The 16,470-nt window shown below is 38.6% G+C and overlaps 1 protein-coding gene across 2 annotated transcripts in view; it reads left to right on the top strand.

Moving 5' to 3' along the window:
- Positions 1–16,470, top strand: part of LOC150110250 (uncharacterized) — a 154,190-nt gene that overhangs the window by 44,436 nt on the left and 93,284 nt on the right. For both annotated transcript variants that reach the window (XM_090398574.1, XM_090398582.1), the window contains exons 2-3: positions 8,629–8,835; positions 14,857–15,077. In XM_090398574.1, coding sequence (XP_090254700.1) covers positions 8,629–8,835; positions 14,857–15,077 — 428 coding nt within the window. The remainder of the gene's footprint in view (positions 1–8,628; positions 8,836–14,856; positions 15,078–16,470) is intronic.

Here is a 16,470-nt window from a genome sequence, read left to right as displayed (position 1 = left end):
ATTGGCAATGGAGCCTTCACTGAAGGAGTCATGCCCGGCAGAAGAAGTAACCGGGCTTCTCAGGTCAACAGCCAACGAAATCTTGGTACTTATCCAAAAATGAAGACAAGAAATAAGCTGAATATTGGAACGTGGAATGCAAGAACACTGCTAGAACCAGGTAAAATAGCAGATGTGATAATGGAAAGACTTGAAATAGACATTCTGGGCATTAGTGAGACGAGATGGGAGGGACAGGGTGATTTCTGGAGTGGAGAATTTCGGATAATATATTCAGGACAAAAGAAGGGCAAGTCAGGCGTTGCAATGCTTCATAAAAAAGTTGGAAAGTTAAGCACTACAATAATTAACCAGAGTGACAGAATCATGGCGATAAGCATTTAAAATGAACCAGTAAACCTCAATATTATAATGGTCTACATGCTAACATCACAATATAGAGATGAAAAAATAGAAGAAATTTATGAACAAATAGAAGAAATCTGGAGCAGCTTTAAAGACAGAGACAATACAGTAATAATGGGAGATTGGAATGCTATAGTGGGAGAAGAGAGCAATGATATTTCAGGAAGATTTGGTCTTGGACGTAGGAATGAAAGAGGGAAGCAATTAATAGAATTTTGTACACAAAAAGTTAGTTATAGCAAATACACTATTTCAAGCTCCAAAAAGAAGAAGATACACCTGGAAAGCACCTGGGGATTCAAATAGATATCAAATAGATTATCTATTGGTCAAGAAAAGATACAGAAACCAAATAAAAAATTGCAAAAGCTATCCAGGTGCCGACATTAGTAGTGACCATAACCTTGTCTTAATGAAAACAGAACTGAAACATAGGAAACAAATCCAAAGATACAAACCAATAAGATGGAACCTTGAAAAATTAAAGAGTAAAGAAGTAAAGACAGGATACCAAGAGGCAATTGATCATAACATTCCAGAAAACATAAATAGTCAGAATAATATTGAAAACCAATGGAATATGATTAAAGAGTTAATTACAAATTCATCAAATCAATTATTGAAAAATGCAGAAAAAGAAAACATTGGATAACAGATGAAATACTTGGCCTTATGGATGAAAGAAGAAATTATAAAAATGCTCTTAAAGAAGAAGATGTGGCCAAATACAAATATCTTAAAAATCAAATTACAAGAAAATGTAGACAAGCCGAAAAAGAATACCTGTAACATAGATGAATTATTTAAAAATGAAAACATAGAGAAAGCCTATAAAGAAATTAACAAACTGACTTTCAAATTTAATAAGAACAGCAAAAACAATGCCATCAAAGATGAAAATGGAAAATTACTAATAGAATCTGAGGATATATTAATGGAATGGAAGAATTATCTTGGAAAATCTCTATAATGGTGACGAACTTGATGTTGATATCAGCATAGAAAATTAAAAATGGAGATAATCTAGGACCCTCAATAATGTGAGAAGAATTTGATAAAGCACTGTCCGAAACGAGTAAGGGAAAAAGTCCAGGTGTAGATAATATTCCTATAGAACTGCTACAAAATCTAGGTAATGAGACAAAAACCTTACTCTATCAATTAATAGCCCAAATCTATGATAGAGGAGAAATACCAAAGGAGTTTATGAAATCAACCATAATACCAATACCAAAACATGCAAAGAAATGCAGCCAATTTAGAACAATAGCTTTAATCCCACATGTTAGCAAAATTCAACTAAAAATTATTCAAAATAGAATTTATTCAAAAATAGATTGTCTATTGGATGAAGACTAATTTGGATTCAGAAAGAATAAAGGAACAAGAGAGGCAATACTCTGTTTAAGAACAATAATAGAGAAAGAAGATTAGACCTTAGTCAAAATACTTACATTTGCTTCCTTGATTTTGATAAAGTAAACCAGCAAATACTCCTAAATCGTCTAACTAATATCGGCATAGATTTGAGGGATAGGAAAATAATTTATCAAATTTACAAAAATCAAAATGGACGGATTAAAATCAATGATAAAGAGAAAATAATAAATATAAGGAGTGGAGTAAGACAAGGATGCATACTTTCACCACTTTTATTTAATTTATATATTGAAAAGGTCATTCAGGAAACTAAAGATAAAATAAATAGTGGCATAAAGATAAATGGTGAGCAAGTCATATGTATAAGATTTGCTGATGACATAGCCCTTGTAGCAGAAAACAGAAGAACATTAAAAACAATGCTAGAATTACTAAATAATAACCTTGAAAAATATAAAATGAAAATCAACACAGATAAGACTAAAATCATTGTTACAGGCAAAATCCCTATCAATTCAGAGGATAGACATCAGCAGGGGACAAATAAAACAAGTGAAAAGCTTTAAATATTTAGGAAGCCTAATAACAGAAGATGGCAGAACAAGAGAAGGCATAAGATCAAGAATAAACCACGCAAAAGCCCAATTCTCTAAGATGAAAAGCATTTTAAAGGAAACCTCAACCTACAATTGAAAAAAAAATTAGTAAAGACATTGATATGGAGCATTGCACTATATGGATGTGAAACCTGGATTCTAGGCAGAGAAGATGTAAGAAGATTGGAAGGTTTTGAAATGTGGTGCTGGCGCCACATGAACAAAATAAAATGGACAGAAAAAAAATCAGACCAACAAGTACTGAGAGAGATAAATGAAACAAGAACTCTAATTAAATCGATCAAAATTAGAAGGGATAGGTGGTTTGGACATATACTTCGACATGATGGACTTCTGAAAAGAATAACTGAAGGCAAAATAGAGGGGAAAAGAAGAAGAGGCAGACCAAGGAAAAGCTTTCTTGACCAAGTCAAAGACAGCACGGGTTTGAGGAGTTACCAGGAGGTTAAGAAGAAAGCCAATGACAGAGTGGAATGGAGGAAATAGCTGCTGAGCTACCAGTCCCAAGACTGATGCAACTGATGAAGAAGAGGGAGTTTGTCCAATGTGATGTGTGTGTGGGATGTATGCATTCCCGAAGGAAACTGGAGTTTGGATGGAAAGTGATAGTGGTGGGAGAATGTGCAGAAAGTGTAAGCAAAGTGAGGAATTGAAGTATGTGTCAGGTTGTGAGATAGTTATGGTTGAAGAAAGCCAGAATATGAGTGAAAATAGTGGCTTGATAGGGAATTGTGATGTTGTACAAGATAGCAATGAGAGAGGTGATCAAAGAGGGAGTGAAAGCAACTATACAGAGAGAGAAAATGGTTTAAATGATGAAAAAAATGAGGAATTATTTGTAGGGAGTGAGATCGCTAGGTTGCACGCAGTGATTCACGGTGTGTAGCAAGAGTTGGAGCACCTGCAAAACTTTCCAGAGTGCCTTGACTAACGGAAATAAACAAGTGTTTGAAAGGAAAAATAAGCGTAAGAGTGGGAGAGTCTTTTCTGAAATGAAGAAAAGAGTGTTGTATGGTGACTTGTTATTAAGAGGAGTGATAGATGAGAGTTTAACTGAATCGTACTTACCGGTTGCGAAATTTAAGGATGTAAGTGAGAACATTAAGCGCAAAAACAGAGGGTGAAAGAATTGATAGTTGTGGCAGGTACAAATGAATTGAAAGGAGATAAATCTTTTATGAGAGAGGACTTTAAAGTATTGTTAAAGGTAGCGAAAGAAAAGAGTGACAGAGTTAGGATGGTGAGTCTGTTGCTGCGGTATGACAGAGAGGAGTTTAGAAGGAGGGCCATAATCACAAATGACTTTATGCGCAGGTTATGCAGACGGTGTGGTGTGGAATTCATGGACATGTGGATTGAGTTTGATGGGTGAAAGGATTTATATAAGATGGATGGCCTGCATTTGAATGGATTTGGTATGCATAGACTGAAAAACGTGTTGCTGAATGAAGTGAAAATGGATGTGCAGAACCAGGGAAACTAGAACTAAAAAGGGGGACGGGGGGGTGGATATGCCGACATCAGTGAGACAGCTAAGTGTAAGAATGTATATAATGTACCCGAGCCAGTACTAAGGACAAGAAATCGGAATGGGAGTTAGAATAATGCATCAAGATTGGGGTGGGACAATGGGATTTCTGCATTTCATGTATACTAATGCCAGGAGTATTAGGAACAAGAAGGAAGAATTTTTGGCCTTGATTGGCTCTTCCTGGCGCCACAGGTTATTGGCATTAGTGAAACATGGCAGAGAGAATAAAATGGGGGGAGGAGTGTTATTGATGATAGCTGATGAACTGCAGACAAGTTGTATTGCAGGATAGTGAAAAGAGCTCATTCGAGGCTATTTGGTGTGAGATTGAGACTGGCAGAACAAAATATATAGTTGGGTGCTGCTATAGACCAGGATATGGAATAGATGGTGGAGATAGTATGCATAAACAAATTGATGAAATGAGTGGAAGGAGGGAAATTATTATGGGGGATTTCAACTATGATAATATTGATTGGAAGGAGGAGAGGACACGTGAGGAAGGAAATGGATTTTATTCAATTATTAAGGGATAACTATCTGAGATGGCATGAAAGTGAAAATACTAGAGGTTTGAGAGTGCTTGACCTGGTAATAGCATCTGAGAATTTTACTGTAATGAATATGACCATGTTGCCACCTATTGGTAAGAGTGATCATAAGGTCTTGACCTAGGAGGTGGCTAAAGGTGTGGCATTTTCGATTAAGATAGGGTATATGTGGAATTAATGTGCTGGCAAGTATGACAAGCTTAGGAAATTGCTTGGATCAGTGCCATGGCATGTAAAACTGCAAGGGCTTGATGTCGATAGAGCATGGAATGTGGTCAAGGAGAATTTACAGGAGGTTATGGCTGATTGTATACCTAGGGTCCGAATAGTAAAACAAGTAGGGGTTAAATGGATGAATAACACCATTAAGCTTGAGCTGCAAAAAAAGAAACAACTGTGGAGGGAATTTGAAGAGAAAGGTGACCTTCAGGCACATGAACGGTATAAAGTGCAGGCCAGAAAGGGTAACGAGTGTGGCAAAAAAAGCAAAAGAGGATTATGAAAGGAAACTAGCTATGCAAACTAAAGAGAATCCCAAACAATTCTTTCAATATGCTGCAAGCAAAAAAAAAAAACTGTACACGGCAGAATGATTTTAAGGAACGATAATGGTAAGGAGGTCACTGAATCAGTCGATATAGTGGAATTACTTAGCAAGCACTTTGCAAGAGTATATCATCCGGGCGGTGACATTGAAAAAATGAGGGAACCATTAGTTTATATGGGAATTGTGATGAATGAAGTGGAGGTGAATAGTCTATTACAGAACCTTAATGTGAATGCATCTGTGGGATTGGATGGTATACCGGCACGGGTCTTACTTGAAGCGGCTAAAGAATTATCAGTGCCCTTGAGTATGCTGTTTAATCTGAGTCTTGAGTCTGGTTTAATCCCAAAGGTGTGGAAAGAGGGGAAAATAGTTCCACTGCATAAAGGAGGATCCAAAACTACTGTTGCAAATTACTGACCGATCAGCATATCAGGAGTCGTTGTCAAGGTCTTGGAGAAAGTAGTCAAGGGAAAAATACAGGAATGGATTGATGACAATGAGATACTGTACGGGGGGAGGGGAGGCAGCATGGCTTTGTGAAGGGCTGATCATGCCTCAGTAACTTGCTCAAGTTTTATAACACAGTGACAGCTGAACTGGATAAAGGTAATGGGTTTACAGTGATACTGCTGAACCTGACTAAGGCATTTGACTGGATACCACATGGAATTCTAATCCATAAACTACAACGTATGGGAATGGATATAGGGTTGGTGAGATGGATAGGTATGTGGTTGATGGAGAGATATCGCAGAGTAGTTTATTCAGGAGTAGAGTCCAAAAGACGGCCTGTGACTAGTGGTGTGCTGCAGGGCTCTGTTCTTGGACCACTGCTGTTTAATTTGTTCATTAACGATATAGGGAAGGATCTAAGAGGAACAGTTCATTTGTTTGCTGATGATGCAAAGTTGGGTAGGGCAATAGTGAATGCAGAAAATGTCAAAATATTGCAGGAAGACTTGGATAGATTGGAGCTCTGGGCTAAGGAGAATGGATGTCAATTTAATGTGACAAAATGTAAGGTTATGCATTTTGGAATGAAAAGATTAGCAGCAGTATACCACATTGGTGGAACTGTACTCCAGGAGATTGAGGCCAGGGATTTGGGAGTTGGTGGATAGGGAGATGAAGTTTTATGGGGCACATTGCAAAAGTGGCTAAATCAGCTCATCGACTCACTTGGTTGTTGAAAAATACTTTGATGAGCAGAGTCAAGCAAGTTATTGTACCTCTGTACCGAGCCTTGATAAGACCTCATCTCGACTACTGTGCCCAGGTTTGGTCACCTAGGTTTCTTCTTGATGGGGAGGAGGTGGAGAGGATCCAGAGGTGAGTGACCAAGATGATACCAGGTCTATGGAATGAACCTTATGAGAACAGGTTTAGAATTTGTGGGTTGCAGAAATTGGTTGATAGGTGGAAAAGGGATGATATGATTGAGACATTCAAATTACTGAATTGTTTCTATGAGATTAATTCCGAGGATATTTTTCAGAACAGGACTGGTGATGGGAGGACTAGGGGGCATCTATGGAAGCTGGGTGAGAGTGTGGTTAGCAGGGGTGTTATAGCTGGGTTCTGTACTTTTAGAGTGGTAAATGAGTGGAATAAGCTGCCAGAGTCTGTTGTGGGTGCTGTGACAGTGAATGAGTTCAAGGCAAGGTATGATAGATACTCTGAGAATGTCGAATAGTTGTGTGGACATGATGTTTAGGGCCTCCCTCGATGAGTCTGAGGACTCCCTGGAGTTGCCCGTAATAATAATTAAGTGAGTAAATAGAGTGGGAGTGAAATGGATGAATAGCAAAATCAAGCAAGCTGTGCTGGAAAAAAAAATGTTATGAAGGCAGAGGTACAACACGGTTTGTGGTGATCAGATCCACACAACTATTCCCCACAGCATATATCACACTGGTGTAAATGATGCTGTGCAATATATAGAAGGGAGGCAAGTATTAGGAGAATTGGAAGTAAAAGAATCAGAGGTGTATCAGATGTTGGTTGGATGAGATATTAATAAAGCTGTGTGAATGGATGGATGACATATCACCATGTATTTTTAAGGAATGTGCACCCCAGTTTGCTATGCTCTTGACCTGGTTATTTAATGAAAGTCTTGCAGTGGGTAGGGTTCCTAAGGAGTGGAAAAGAGGAAAAATAGTACCATTCCACAAGCATGGTTCTAAGACAGAAGTCTCCAACTATAGGTCGATCTGTATAACTGCAGTTGTGGTCAAGATGTTGGAGAGATTGGTAAGGAATAAAATACAGAATTGGGTTGATGGACAATGCATTCTTTATGATGGTCAGCATGGATTTGTAAAGGGTAGGTCCTGTTTCAGTAATTTACTTGCATTTTATGATAAGGTGACGAGTGTGTACTAGATAAGGGAGAATCATATAAGTGATATTCTTAGACTTTGCAAAAGCATTCGATAGATTACCACATGATAAGTTGGTGTACAAGCCGCAGAGGATGGGAATAGATAGTATATTGGTTAGATAGATAGGAGATCGGCTGTCTGAATGATACCAGCAGGTCGTGTATGATGGAGCAGTGTTGTCTGAAAAAAGGAGGGTAACCATTGGCATGCCCCAGGGTTCTGTTTTTGGACCCCCTACTCTTTAACTTGTTTGTAAACGATATATCATATGGACTGACTGGGGATCTTCAGTTATTTGCTGATGATGCAAAGTTAGGAAGAATTATAAGTAGCACTACTGATGCTGAATCCCTTCAGGAAGATTTGAATAGATTTTTTTACATCGACAAATGAGTGGGGTTGTAGTTTTAATATCAATAAGTGCAAGGTGTTGCATTTTGGAGTGCAGAAATATAAGGCTGTACTATATCGATGGTGCCGTACTCAGGAAGTGGATGAGATTAGAGATTTGGAAGTGATGGGTGACAGTAGACTGAAGTTTACAGGACATATTGCTAGTGTTGCAAAGGTTGCACATTGTGGTGCTGCTATGATAAGAAGTACTCTAACATGAAAGGATAAGGAAGTGGTTGTGCTACTGTATAAGGCACTGGTCAGGCCACACTTCGACTGTTGTGCTGAAATCTGTTCATCTGGATTTCAGTGTGATGTGAAGACATTGGAGAGCAGTCCAGAGACATAAGACAATGTCAGGAGTTTGGAATGCTGGCTATGGAGAGAGATTGAAGAGATGTGGATTGCAGAGTTTAGTGGATAGGAGGAAGAGAGCCGATATGATAGAGACGTTTAAGCTAGTGACAGGATTTTATCGTATTAATCCAAAGGGGGTTATAAAAAGAGTAGAAGGTGAGAGGGTAAGAACCAGAGATCATTCCTGGAAGTTATATAAAACTGTTGTGAAGAAGGGTTTGAGGAGTAGATTTTTTTACATGGAGAATTGCCAGTGAATGGAATGCATTACCAAAATGTGTTGTTAATGCAAGGAATGTAAAGGACTTTAAGATTCTATATGATAAATACGTTGTCAGTTGAATGAACCTCCTACGACGAGTCTGTCGACTCCATGGAGGGTGTAATAATAATTATAATATATACTAAGCAAAATCCTGTGACAAACATAACATAATTTTATTTCTTTATTTTCCTTTAGGCAGAAAATGTACTGGATAATTTGATTAAGCTCTTTGATATAGATAAAAATTTCTCCTGCAAAAGTAACATGGAACTTTGTCCAGTGTGTTTATGTCCTCCTGACAGTCAGTCATATCGCCTTGAGTACTGTGGTCATATATACTGTTATGTGTGCATCCAGCTATTAATGATTGAAGCCCAGATTCCTCTTATTTGCTGTATGATGGTATGTATTTATTATTGTTGTTGTTGTTGTTGTGTTGTTATTATAATAATGATAATAATAATAATTATTATTATTTTGGATGCCTTGAGGGAAAGTGGTGCACCTGGGGGGAAGAGGCCCTGCTTCCCCCTCAAAAAAAAAAAAAAAAGAAAAAGGAAAAAAAAAACCACTAGAAAATTTTCCAAAAATCTTTTCCTGATTAAAATTATTTTTTTTATTTATGTGGTGTCGTGTCTTCTATTTCTATACTACTCATGAATTAGTGGTCTCACATAAGATGAAAATACCCTATAGCTCTCGGGGGAATCACGGCAGCTGTGAAGGCAAGGCGGATGAGGTAGTGCTCGGGCGGACAGAGCGCTACTCTGTTTGCCCGAGTCAGGCCAGAGGAGATCACGGGTTTCATGTATTGGCGATCACTGCAGATGCTCAGTCATAGGTCATATGCAATGCGTAGTGTCTATTCTCAAATCGTCTACTCAACTCGGCTTCCCCCAACATTAAATCCTGAGTGTGCCACTGTTGAGGGAAGACCAAGAACTGATCAGAAAATCCTACACAACATACACAAATTTTTACTTGGTTGTCAAAGATAATGCCCAAGTCCTTTTTTTTCCTACCATGATGTGCAGGTAATGTCAGAGGAAGATGACTGGTAGAGCTACTAAAGCCAAGATAAGTTAGATTTTTTTTGCAATATTAGTGAAATTGTATCCATTGCTATGAAATTTTCTTTATTACTGATAATTAGAACTGTAGGTATAGCGCTTTCCTTGTGATTTTTTAGTGTAATTGCAGCTTATATAGTAAAGGAAGGCAAAATGGCAGTGAGAACAACAATCATGTGATGCCAGTGTGAAAATCCTTGTGGTGAGCTGTATAGATTTTTTTAAGATGGTTCATTGTTGTGAGTATACTCTTTAATGCATTTAATGTATGCATTAAAGAGTATGGAGGATGTGTTTGAGAAGAAATTGAACAAGAAAATCGGGAGGGTATGGATCTGCAACAATTATGATATTATTATTATCAACAGACCTCCAAGTAGTCAAGAGATTCATCATGGGAGATCCCATTCTCATATGCACAGCTCATTACAAGGTGTGGCTATTAAATAACGAGACTGGTTGCCAAAATGTGGTTTATTGTTACAATTGTACAACTTAATTGTTATCCCCTTTACATACTCCCCCCCTCCTCTATCTATAGACCGTTGCATATGAATTTTCCATTGTTGGAAGCAGTGCTGCAAGTCATCGAGTGTTATCTGCTTCAGTAGCACTAACATTTTCTCCTTAAACCTCATCCACTGCAAGTCTGGCTGACTACAGAGCCAGACTTGCAGGAGAAGATCATCACATGTGATGTGATGTGGATTTTCTGGTACGATCTAGAAACAAAGAGACAATCGATGCACTCGAAAACTCCCACGTCACCAAGAATGAAAAATTCAAGAACAAGCAAGTCAAAACTGAAGACAATGCTGATCATTTTTTTTTTTATATATCAATGGCGTGGTAATGGTTGAATGAGTACCAGAGGGTCGACAGTTAACCAACATTATTACCTTGAGGTTCTGGCTAAGCTGAGAGAATGAATGAGGAAGAAGAGACCCGATCTGTGGAAGAACAATGCTTGGATTCTCCATTAGGATAGCGCTCTAACCCATAGTGCACTGTCTGTAAAGCAGTATCTGGCTGATGAGAAGATCCCAGTGTTGGACCATCCACCTTACTCACCGGACTTAGCTCCATGCAACATTTACCTTTTTCCAAAGTTGAAATCCGCATTGAAGGGCACCCATTTTTCAGTCTGTGGATGAGGTAAAGGAGAAAACGGCAGTGCTGCTGAAGCTGATAACACCTGATGATTTGCAGCACTGCTTCCAACAATGGAAAATTCATATGCAACGGTGTATAGATAGAGGAGGAGAGTATGTTGAAGGGCATAAAAATTAAGTTGTACAATTGTAATAATATACCACATTTTTGCAACCAGTCTCGTTATTTAATATCCACACCTCGTATAGCTTGACTTAAATGCATTCACTGTCCCTGCACTCACCACACTCTCAGGCAACGCATTTCAATCACCCACCACTCACCATGTAAAATATCTATTCTTCACTCCCTTGCTCACAGTTTCCAGGGATGGCCTCTCATTCTCCCGTCTCCAGATATTCTATGAAAAATCTCATCCACTTTAATCTGGTAAAAACTCCTTACCAACTTGTACATCTCAATCATGTCCCCCCCTCCTCGTTCTATCCACTCGATTCTGTAATTTGCATTTTTTCTCAATTTGACCTCATATTCCAAAGACCAGAAACTAACTTAGTCAATTGTTTCTGAACCCTCTCCAACATGTCATTATCTTTTTGAAAACCTGCAAACAAATCTATGCACAGTAATCCATTATTCCATTTGGTCAAAGCCTTTTACAATGCAATCATAATATCCTTACTTCTACATGTCAGTGTTCTCCACATCATTCCTATAATCCACTATTTTGTCCTTGCAGTTTTAGCAAAATGTCCATGAAATTTCCAGTCCATATCTACCATCAGTCCCAGATATTTCATCTCCTCCACCTCCTCTAAAATATCTCCACCAATTGTATACTCTGCATCATATCTCTGCATCCCAAATTTAAAAACCTTACACTTTGCAACTTTTAACTGACATCCCCATGCACTCATCCATTCACACAGTCTATTTAGTCATCTTGCAAAGCTACATCTGCTCTACTTCTCATAACTCTTCCCACCTTATCATCTGCAAATAACTATATATATCACCATTTAAGCCTTTTTCCAATGTTATTTACATAAAAATTAAACAACAGTGATCCCAAAACCGACCCACAGGCACACCACTAGTGAAATTTCCTCTTCTGCAATATCACTCCCCCATACAAATCCTGCTGATACTGATCAGATCAATCTCCAATCCAACACACTAATCTCATATCAACCCCCATCCATTGCAATTTAACTACTAGTTTTTTCACGTGGCAATCCATCGAACACCTTTGCAAAATCTGAATATACTACTGTATATGCATCCCCAGTGTCCAATGTATTCATCACCTTGTTATAATACGCAAGCAGATTGTTAAAACATGATTTTCCTTTAGCAAATCCATGCTATCCATTAAAGAGAATTTTATTGCTATCAACCTAGTTCTGAATTCTTCTCCTCACTATCTTCTCCAACACCTTGACCACAATTCCAGACAAGCAGATTGGCCTATAATTCTAAGCCTTAGTCTTATCATCCCTTTATGAAGTAAGACAATCATTATTATTATTATTATTATTATTCGTGACACCTCCAAGGAGTCCGAAGACTCACCACAGGAGGACACCCACTGTACAACTCCCCGTCTCCACTACTACACCAACCCTCTACTGCCAATCATCTACCTCAGCACCATCCACCGCCCACACCACCACAGCTAGTATTTTTTGTCTGTTAATTGAGATCGGCTAACTCACCTTCAACTGAAAAAGTCCATATAAAGATTCCTCCCATCATGACGAGAATCGAACTTAGGCCTTTTCCAATCGAATGGCGCAATATACTGTCGTTCTTCCAATTGCGTTACGGAGGTGCTTATTTTTGCTATCTTTCCACTCCTTTGGAACCTGGGCTAATCTAAGATATGTTAAAAATGTAAGTTAAAGCCGTTGGTAACTTCCTGGAACATTCATTCAAGAAACATGGTGAAATACCTTCAAGTCCCATGACCTTGTTGACATCAAGTTTACTCAATTCCTCATATACCTCCTGCTCACTCACCATAACTGGTTCCTTCACCATTCCCACTGCTCTCAAGTTCTGAATTATGTTACAATCACAAGGATGGAATACTTTAATGAACTGCTCATTAAACATCTCTACTATCTCCTCCTCAGTTTTTATCATTCTCCCATTATCACTGACCAACGTTATCCTCTAATAATCATTCTTTCTTCTACTGGCCACATATCAAAACAACTCCCTAGAATTTCTTTTAGTGCTATTTGCTAACTTTTTTTTTTTTTTTAAATGTTGAGCCCATGCATGGTTGGTAGATCAACCTATAGCACATTAGTACCATGTATGGGTTGGGAAAGTAGGTACTTGTTCACATTGGATTTGAATGACTGTATATTGTATTCCTTAGGGAACACATCAAGGGGAAGACTGTTCCATAGTATAGCAGTTGCAGGGATGAAGAAGGAGAAGAAACTTGTTCTGTGGGTTTCAAGATGCACTGTGTAGGGATGTTGAGCAGCAGCTCCATGTCTTCAACAAGCTTAGCACTAACTGGAGGATTTATTGATGCTATTTCAGATGAACATTTTTCATGGAAATAGTTATAGAAAACACATAGTGCAGAGACTGATCATCTGAGCGAAAGTGGGGAGAGTGAGTTGGTAAGAGATCGGTCATTAATAAGTCTGATTGCTCTGCTCTGTATTGAGTTGAGCATTTTGAGGGAGCTTTTCGTGCTCCCACCCCTTATGTGGGAGCAGTATTTGATGGTTGGGTAGATTTGTGATTTGTATAAGATTAACAGCTGTTCAGGGGTGAAGTAACATCTTGAGCAAAAGAGAAATCCTAGTTTTTTAGAAGCTGAGAATGCAGTGGTTGTTATGTGTTTATGCCAGGAGAGGTTTGATCTCAGGATAATTCCAAGAAGAGAAATCTCAGATTTCCTGGAAATTTGGGTGTTGTCAAAAATAATACTGGATGAAAATGGTTCAGATAACCCCATCCTCCAATGGGGTTATCTGAACCCCATTGGAGGATGGCTTGGAGTTCTGAATTGAGGGCAGTGGTGGTTGCTGTTCTGTAGGTTGAGGTGAGTTGTGTGGAGTAAGGTTTATCAAAAAAAAGGGAGGAGTGCAATGTGCTGTTGTCTGCAAAACTGTGTATTGGGTTGGAGGTAAGTTGAAGTAGGTCATTGATATATAGTAGGAAGAGGGTTGGTGAGAGAACAGAACCTTGAGGAACCCCGGCATTAGTTGAATGATGAGAGGAAGGAACCATCCACCACCACACATATTGTGCATCCAGATAGAAAGCTGGCAATCCAACTACAGAGGTCTTGAGATAGACCAAATGATGGCAGCCTGCATAGTAAGCCCTTGTGTCAGACCCAGTCGAACACCTTGGAGATATCAAGCCCAACCCCTTGAGATTCCCCAAACTTCTCCATGGCGTTTGTTCAGAGATGGGTGACATATGCGAGCAGATCTCCTGTTAATCGGCAGTGACGGAATTCATACTGGTGGTCGTTCATTAGACGGGTAGCTTCAAGGTAGTGTAGGAGTTGGGAATTGATGAATTTTTCCATTACTTTAGACAGGACTGAGGTGAGCAAGATGGGTCGGTAGTTAGATGGCAGTGACTTGTCACCCTTCTTGGGAATGGGTTAAATATAGGCCAATTTCCAGGCTGTGGGATAGATACCAGTGGAGTAAGACAGTATATATATATATATATATATATATATATATAAGCAACATAGGACAGGAGACAGTTCTGGTGTGCAAACCTTTATGACAATTGGAGGAATGCCATCAGGGCCATGGGACTTTTTTTGTGTCTAATTTGGAGCATTTTACTGATCTCTTTCTGGCAAAAGGATATAGTGGACATTGTATGTTGGGCATCTGGAATGGTTTGGGGAGGTTTATAAGCCAGGCTAAGAAGAAATTTTTCGTTACATTTCAGGAGAAAACATATAAGGAGTTGCTCAAGCTGAGTATGAGCATAGTTAGAAAAATTGTACAACTAGCTTGGAGAGTGGAGAACAAATAGAAAGAGTCACCAGACAGCTGAGTAGAGGTCATTGTGAATTAGACTCAAGAGAGGTAATAATGGTTAGTGCCAGCTTCCCATCATGAGTTCTGTGTTCCACTGAGGTATCTAGTTAATCCTCATATTAATTATTATTACTGTAATTATATGAATCTATATTAATCATCTAATATATGTTTATTTACATTATGTTCATTGTTTTGTTTTTCAGAATTGTGGAAAGGAACTTGTGATAGAAGATATTCGAAAAATCCTCGAGTTTGATGAATTGAAAATAAACAGGCTCCTAACTTATTCTTTAAAATCATATGTACAGCAGAATAAGCACATTGTAGCCTTCTGTCCATTTCCAGATTGCCCAATGGTGTACGAAAAAAGAAATGGACTTAATTCATGGAATTGTCCCATATGTCAGAATAACATTTGTGTACCGTGAGTACAGTATATTTTATTAATTTATTATTATTATTATTATTATTATTACGGGTATCTCCATGGAGTCAGTAGACTCATCGCGGGAGACCCAAACTAGCAAAACAATATCTGTCATATCTCTTCTTGAATTCATTTACAGACAAAGAGCTCACAACTAAGTCAGGCAATGAATTCCACTCATTCACCACCCTCCAGGCAAAAAACCTTGTTCTGACACCTTTGTTAACCACACTCTTCTTTAATTTCCAGAGATGGCCTCTTGTTCTTCCATCACTATCACACAGCTGAAACATTTCCCCTGCATCAATCCTATAAAAACCTTTTAGTAATTTGAATGTTTCTATCATATCCCCTCTTCTTCGCCTATCAACCAATCTCTGCAATCCACAAGCTCTCAATCTATCAATGTAGGGAGCATTTTTTATATCACTCACCAACTTGGTCACTCTTCTCTGAACCCTCTCCACAGCCTCCTCATCTCCAAGGAATCCAGGTGACCAGACCTGAGCACAGTAATCCAAATGTGGAAGTATCAATGCTTTATAAAGGGGAATAATAACCTCTTTATCTCTGGATGTCAGTGTGTTCCTCAACAACCAAGTAATCCTATGTGCAATCTTGGACACCTTAGCAATGTGTCCTCTGAACTTCATCTCCCTATCTACCAATACCCCTAAGTCCCTAGCCTCATCAATCTCTTGGAGTACCTTTCCATCGATGTAGTACACAGCTGGTAATCTTTTAATCCCAAAATGCATGACTTTACACTTTTCCACATTGAACTGACATCCATTTTCTTTTGCCCATTTTACCAGCTTATTTAAATCCTCCTGCAAACTTTCAACATCAGCTTGATTTTTTATTGCACTACACAACTTTGCATCATCAGCAAACAACTGAATATCTCCCTTTAAGCCATTTCCTATATCATTTATATACAAATTAAACAACATTGGCCCAAGCACAGAGCCCTGAGGCACACCACTGGTCACCTGCCTCATTCTGGACTCGGCTCCTCCATACACCACCTTATGGTATCTCTCCCTGAGCCATTCTCCTATCCATATCACCAATTTAATATCCATTCCCATCTGCTCCAATTTGCGTAACAGTGTTCTATGGGGTATCCTGTCAAAAGCCTTAGCAAAATCCAGAAGTACCACTGTGTAGCCAGTTCCTTTGTCCAACTCAGATGTTATTCTATTATGAATAGTTAATAGATTGCTAAGGCAGGATCTACCTTTAACAAAACCATGTTGGCCTCTATAGAGTATCATATCCTGATCCACCCATTCTTGAATTTTGTCTTTAACCAACTTTTCCAATACTTTTACCACTACTCCTGAGATGGAGATTGGTCTGTAATTCAATACCGCAGTTTTAGAGCCAC

The sequence above is a fragment of the Typopeltis vanoorti genome, chromosome 1, assembly GCF_054136105.1.
Source record: "Typopeltis vanoorti isolate ZY-2024b chromosome 1, IOZ_Tvanoo_1.0, whole genome shotgun sequence".
Taxonomy (NCBI): Eukaryota; Metazoa; Arthropoda; class Arachnida; order Uropygi; family Thelyphonidae; genus Typopeltis; species Typopeltis vanoorti.
Note: the sequence above shows the minus strand (reverse complement) of the source record. Positions and strands in the feature narration are given on the sequence as shown.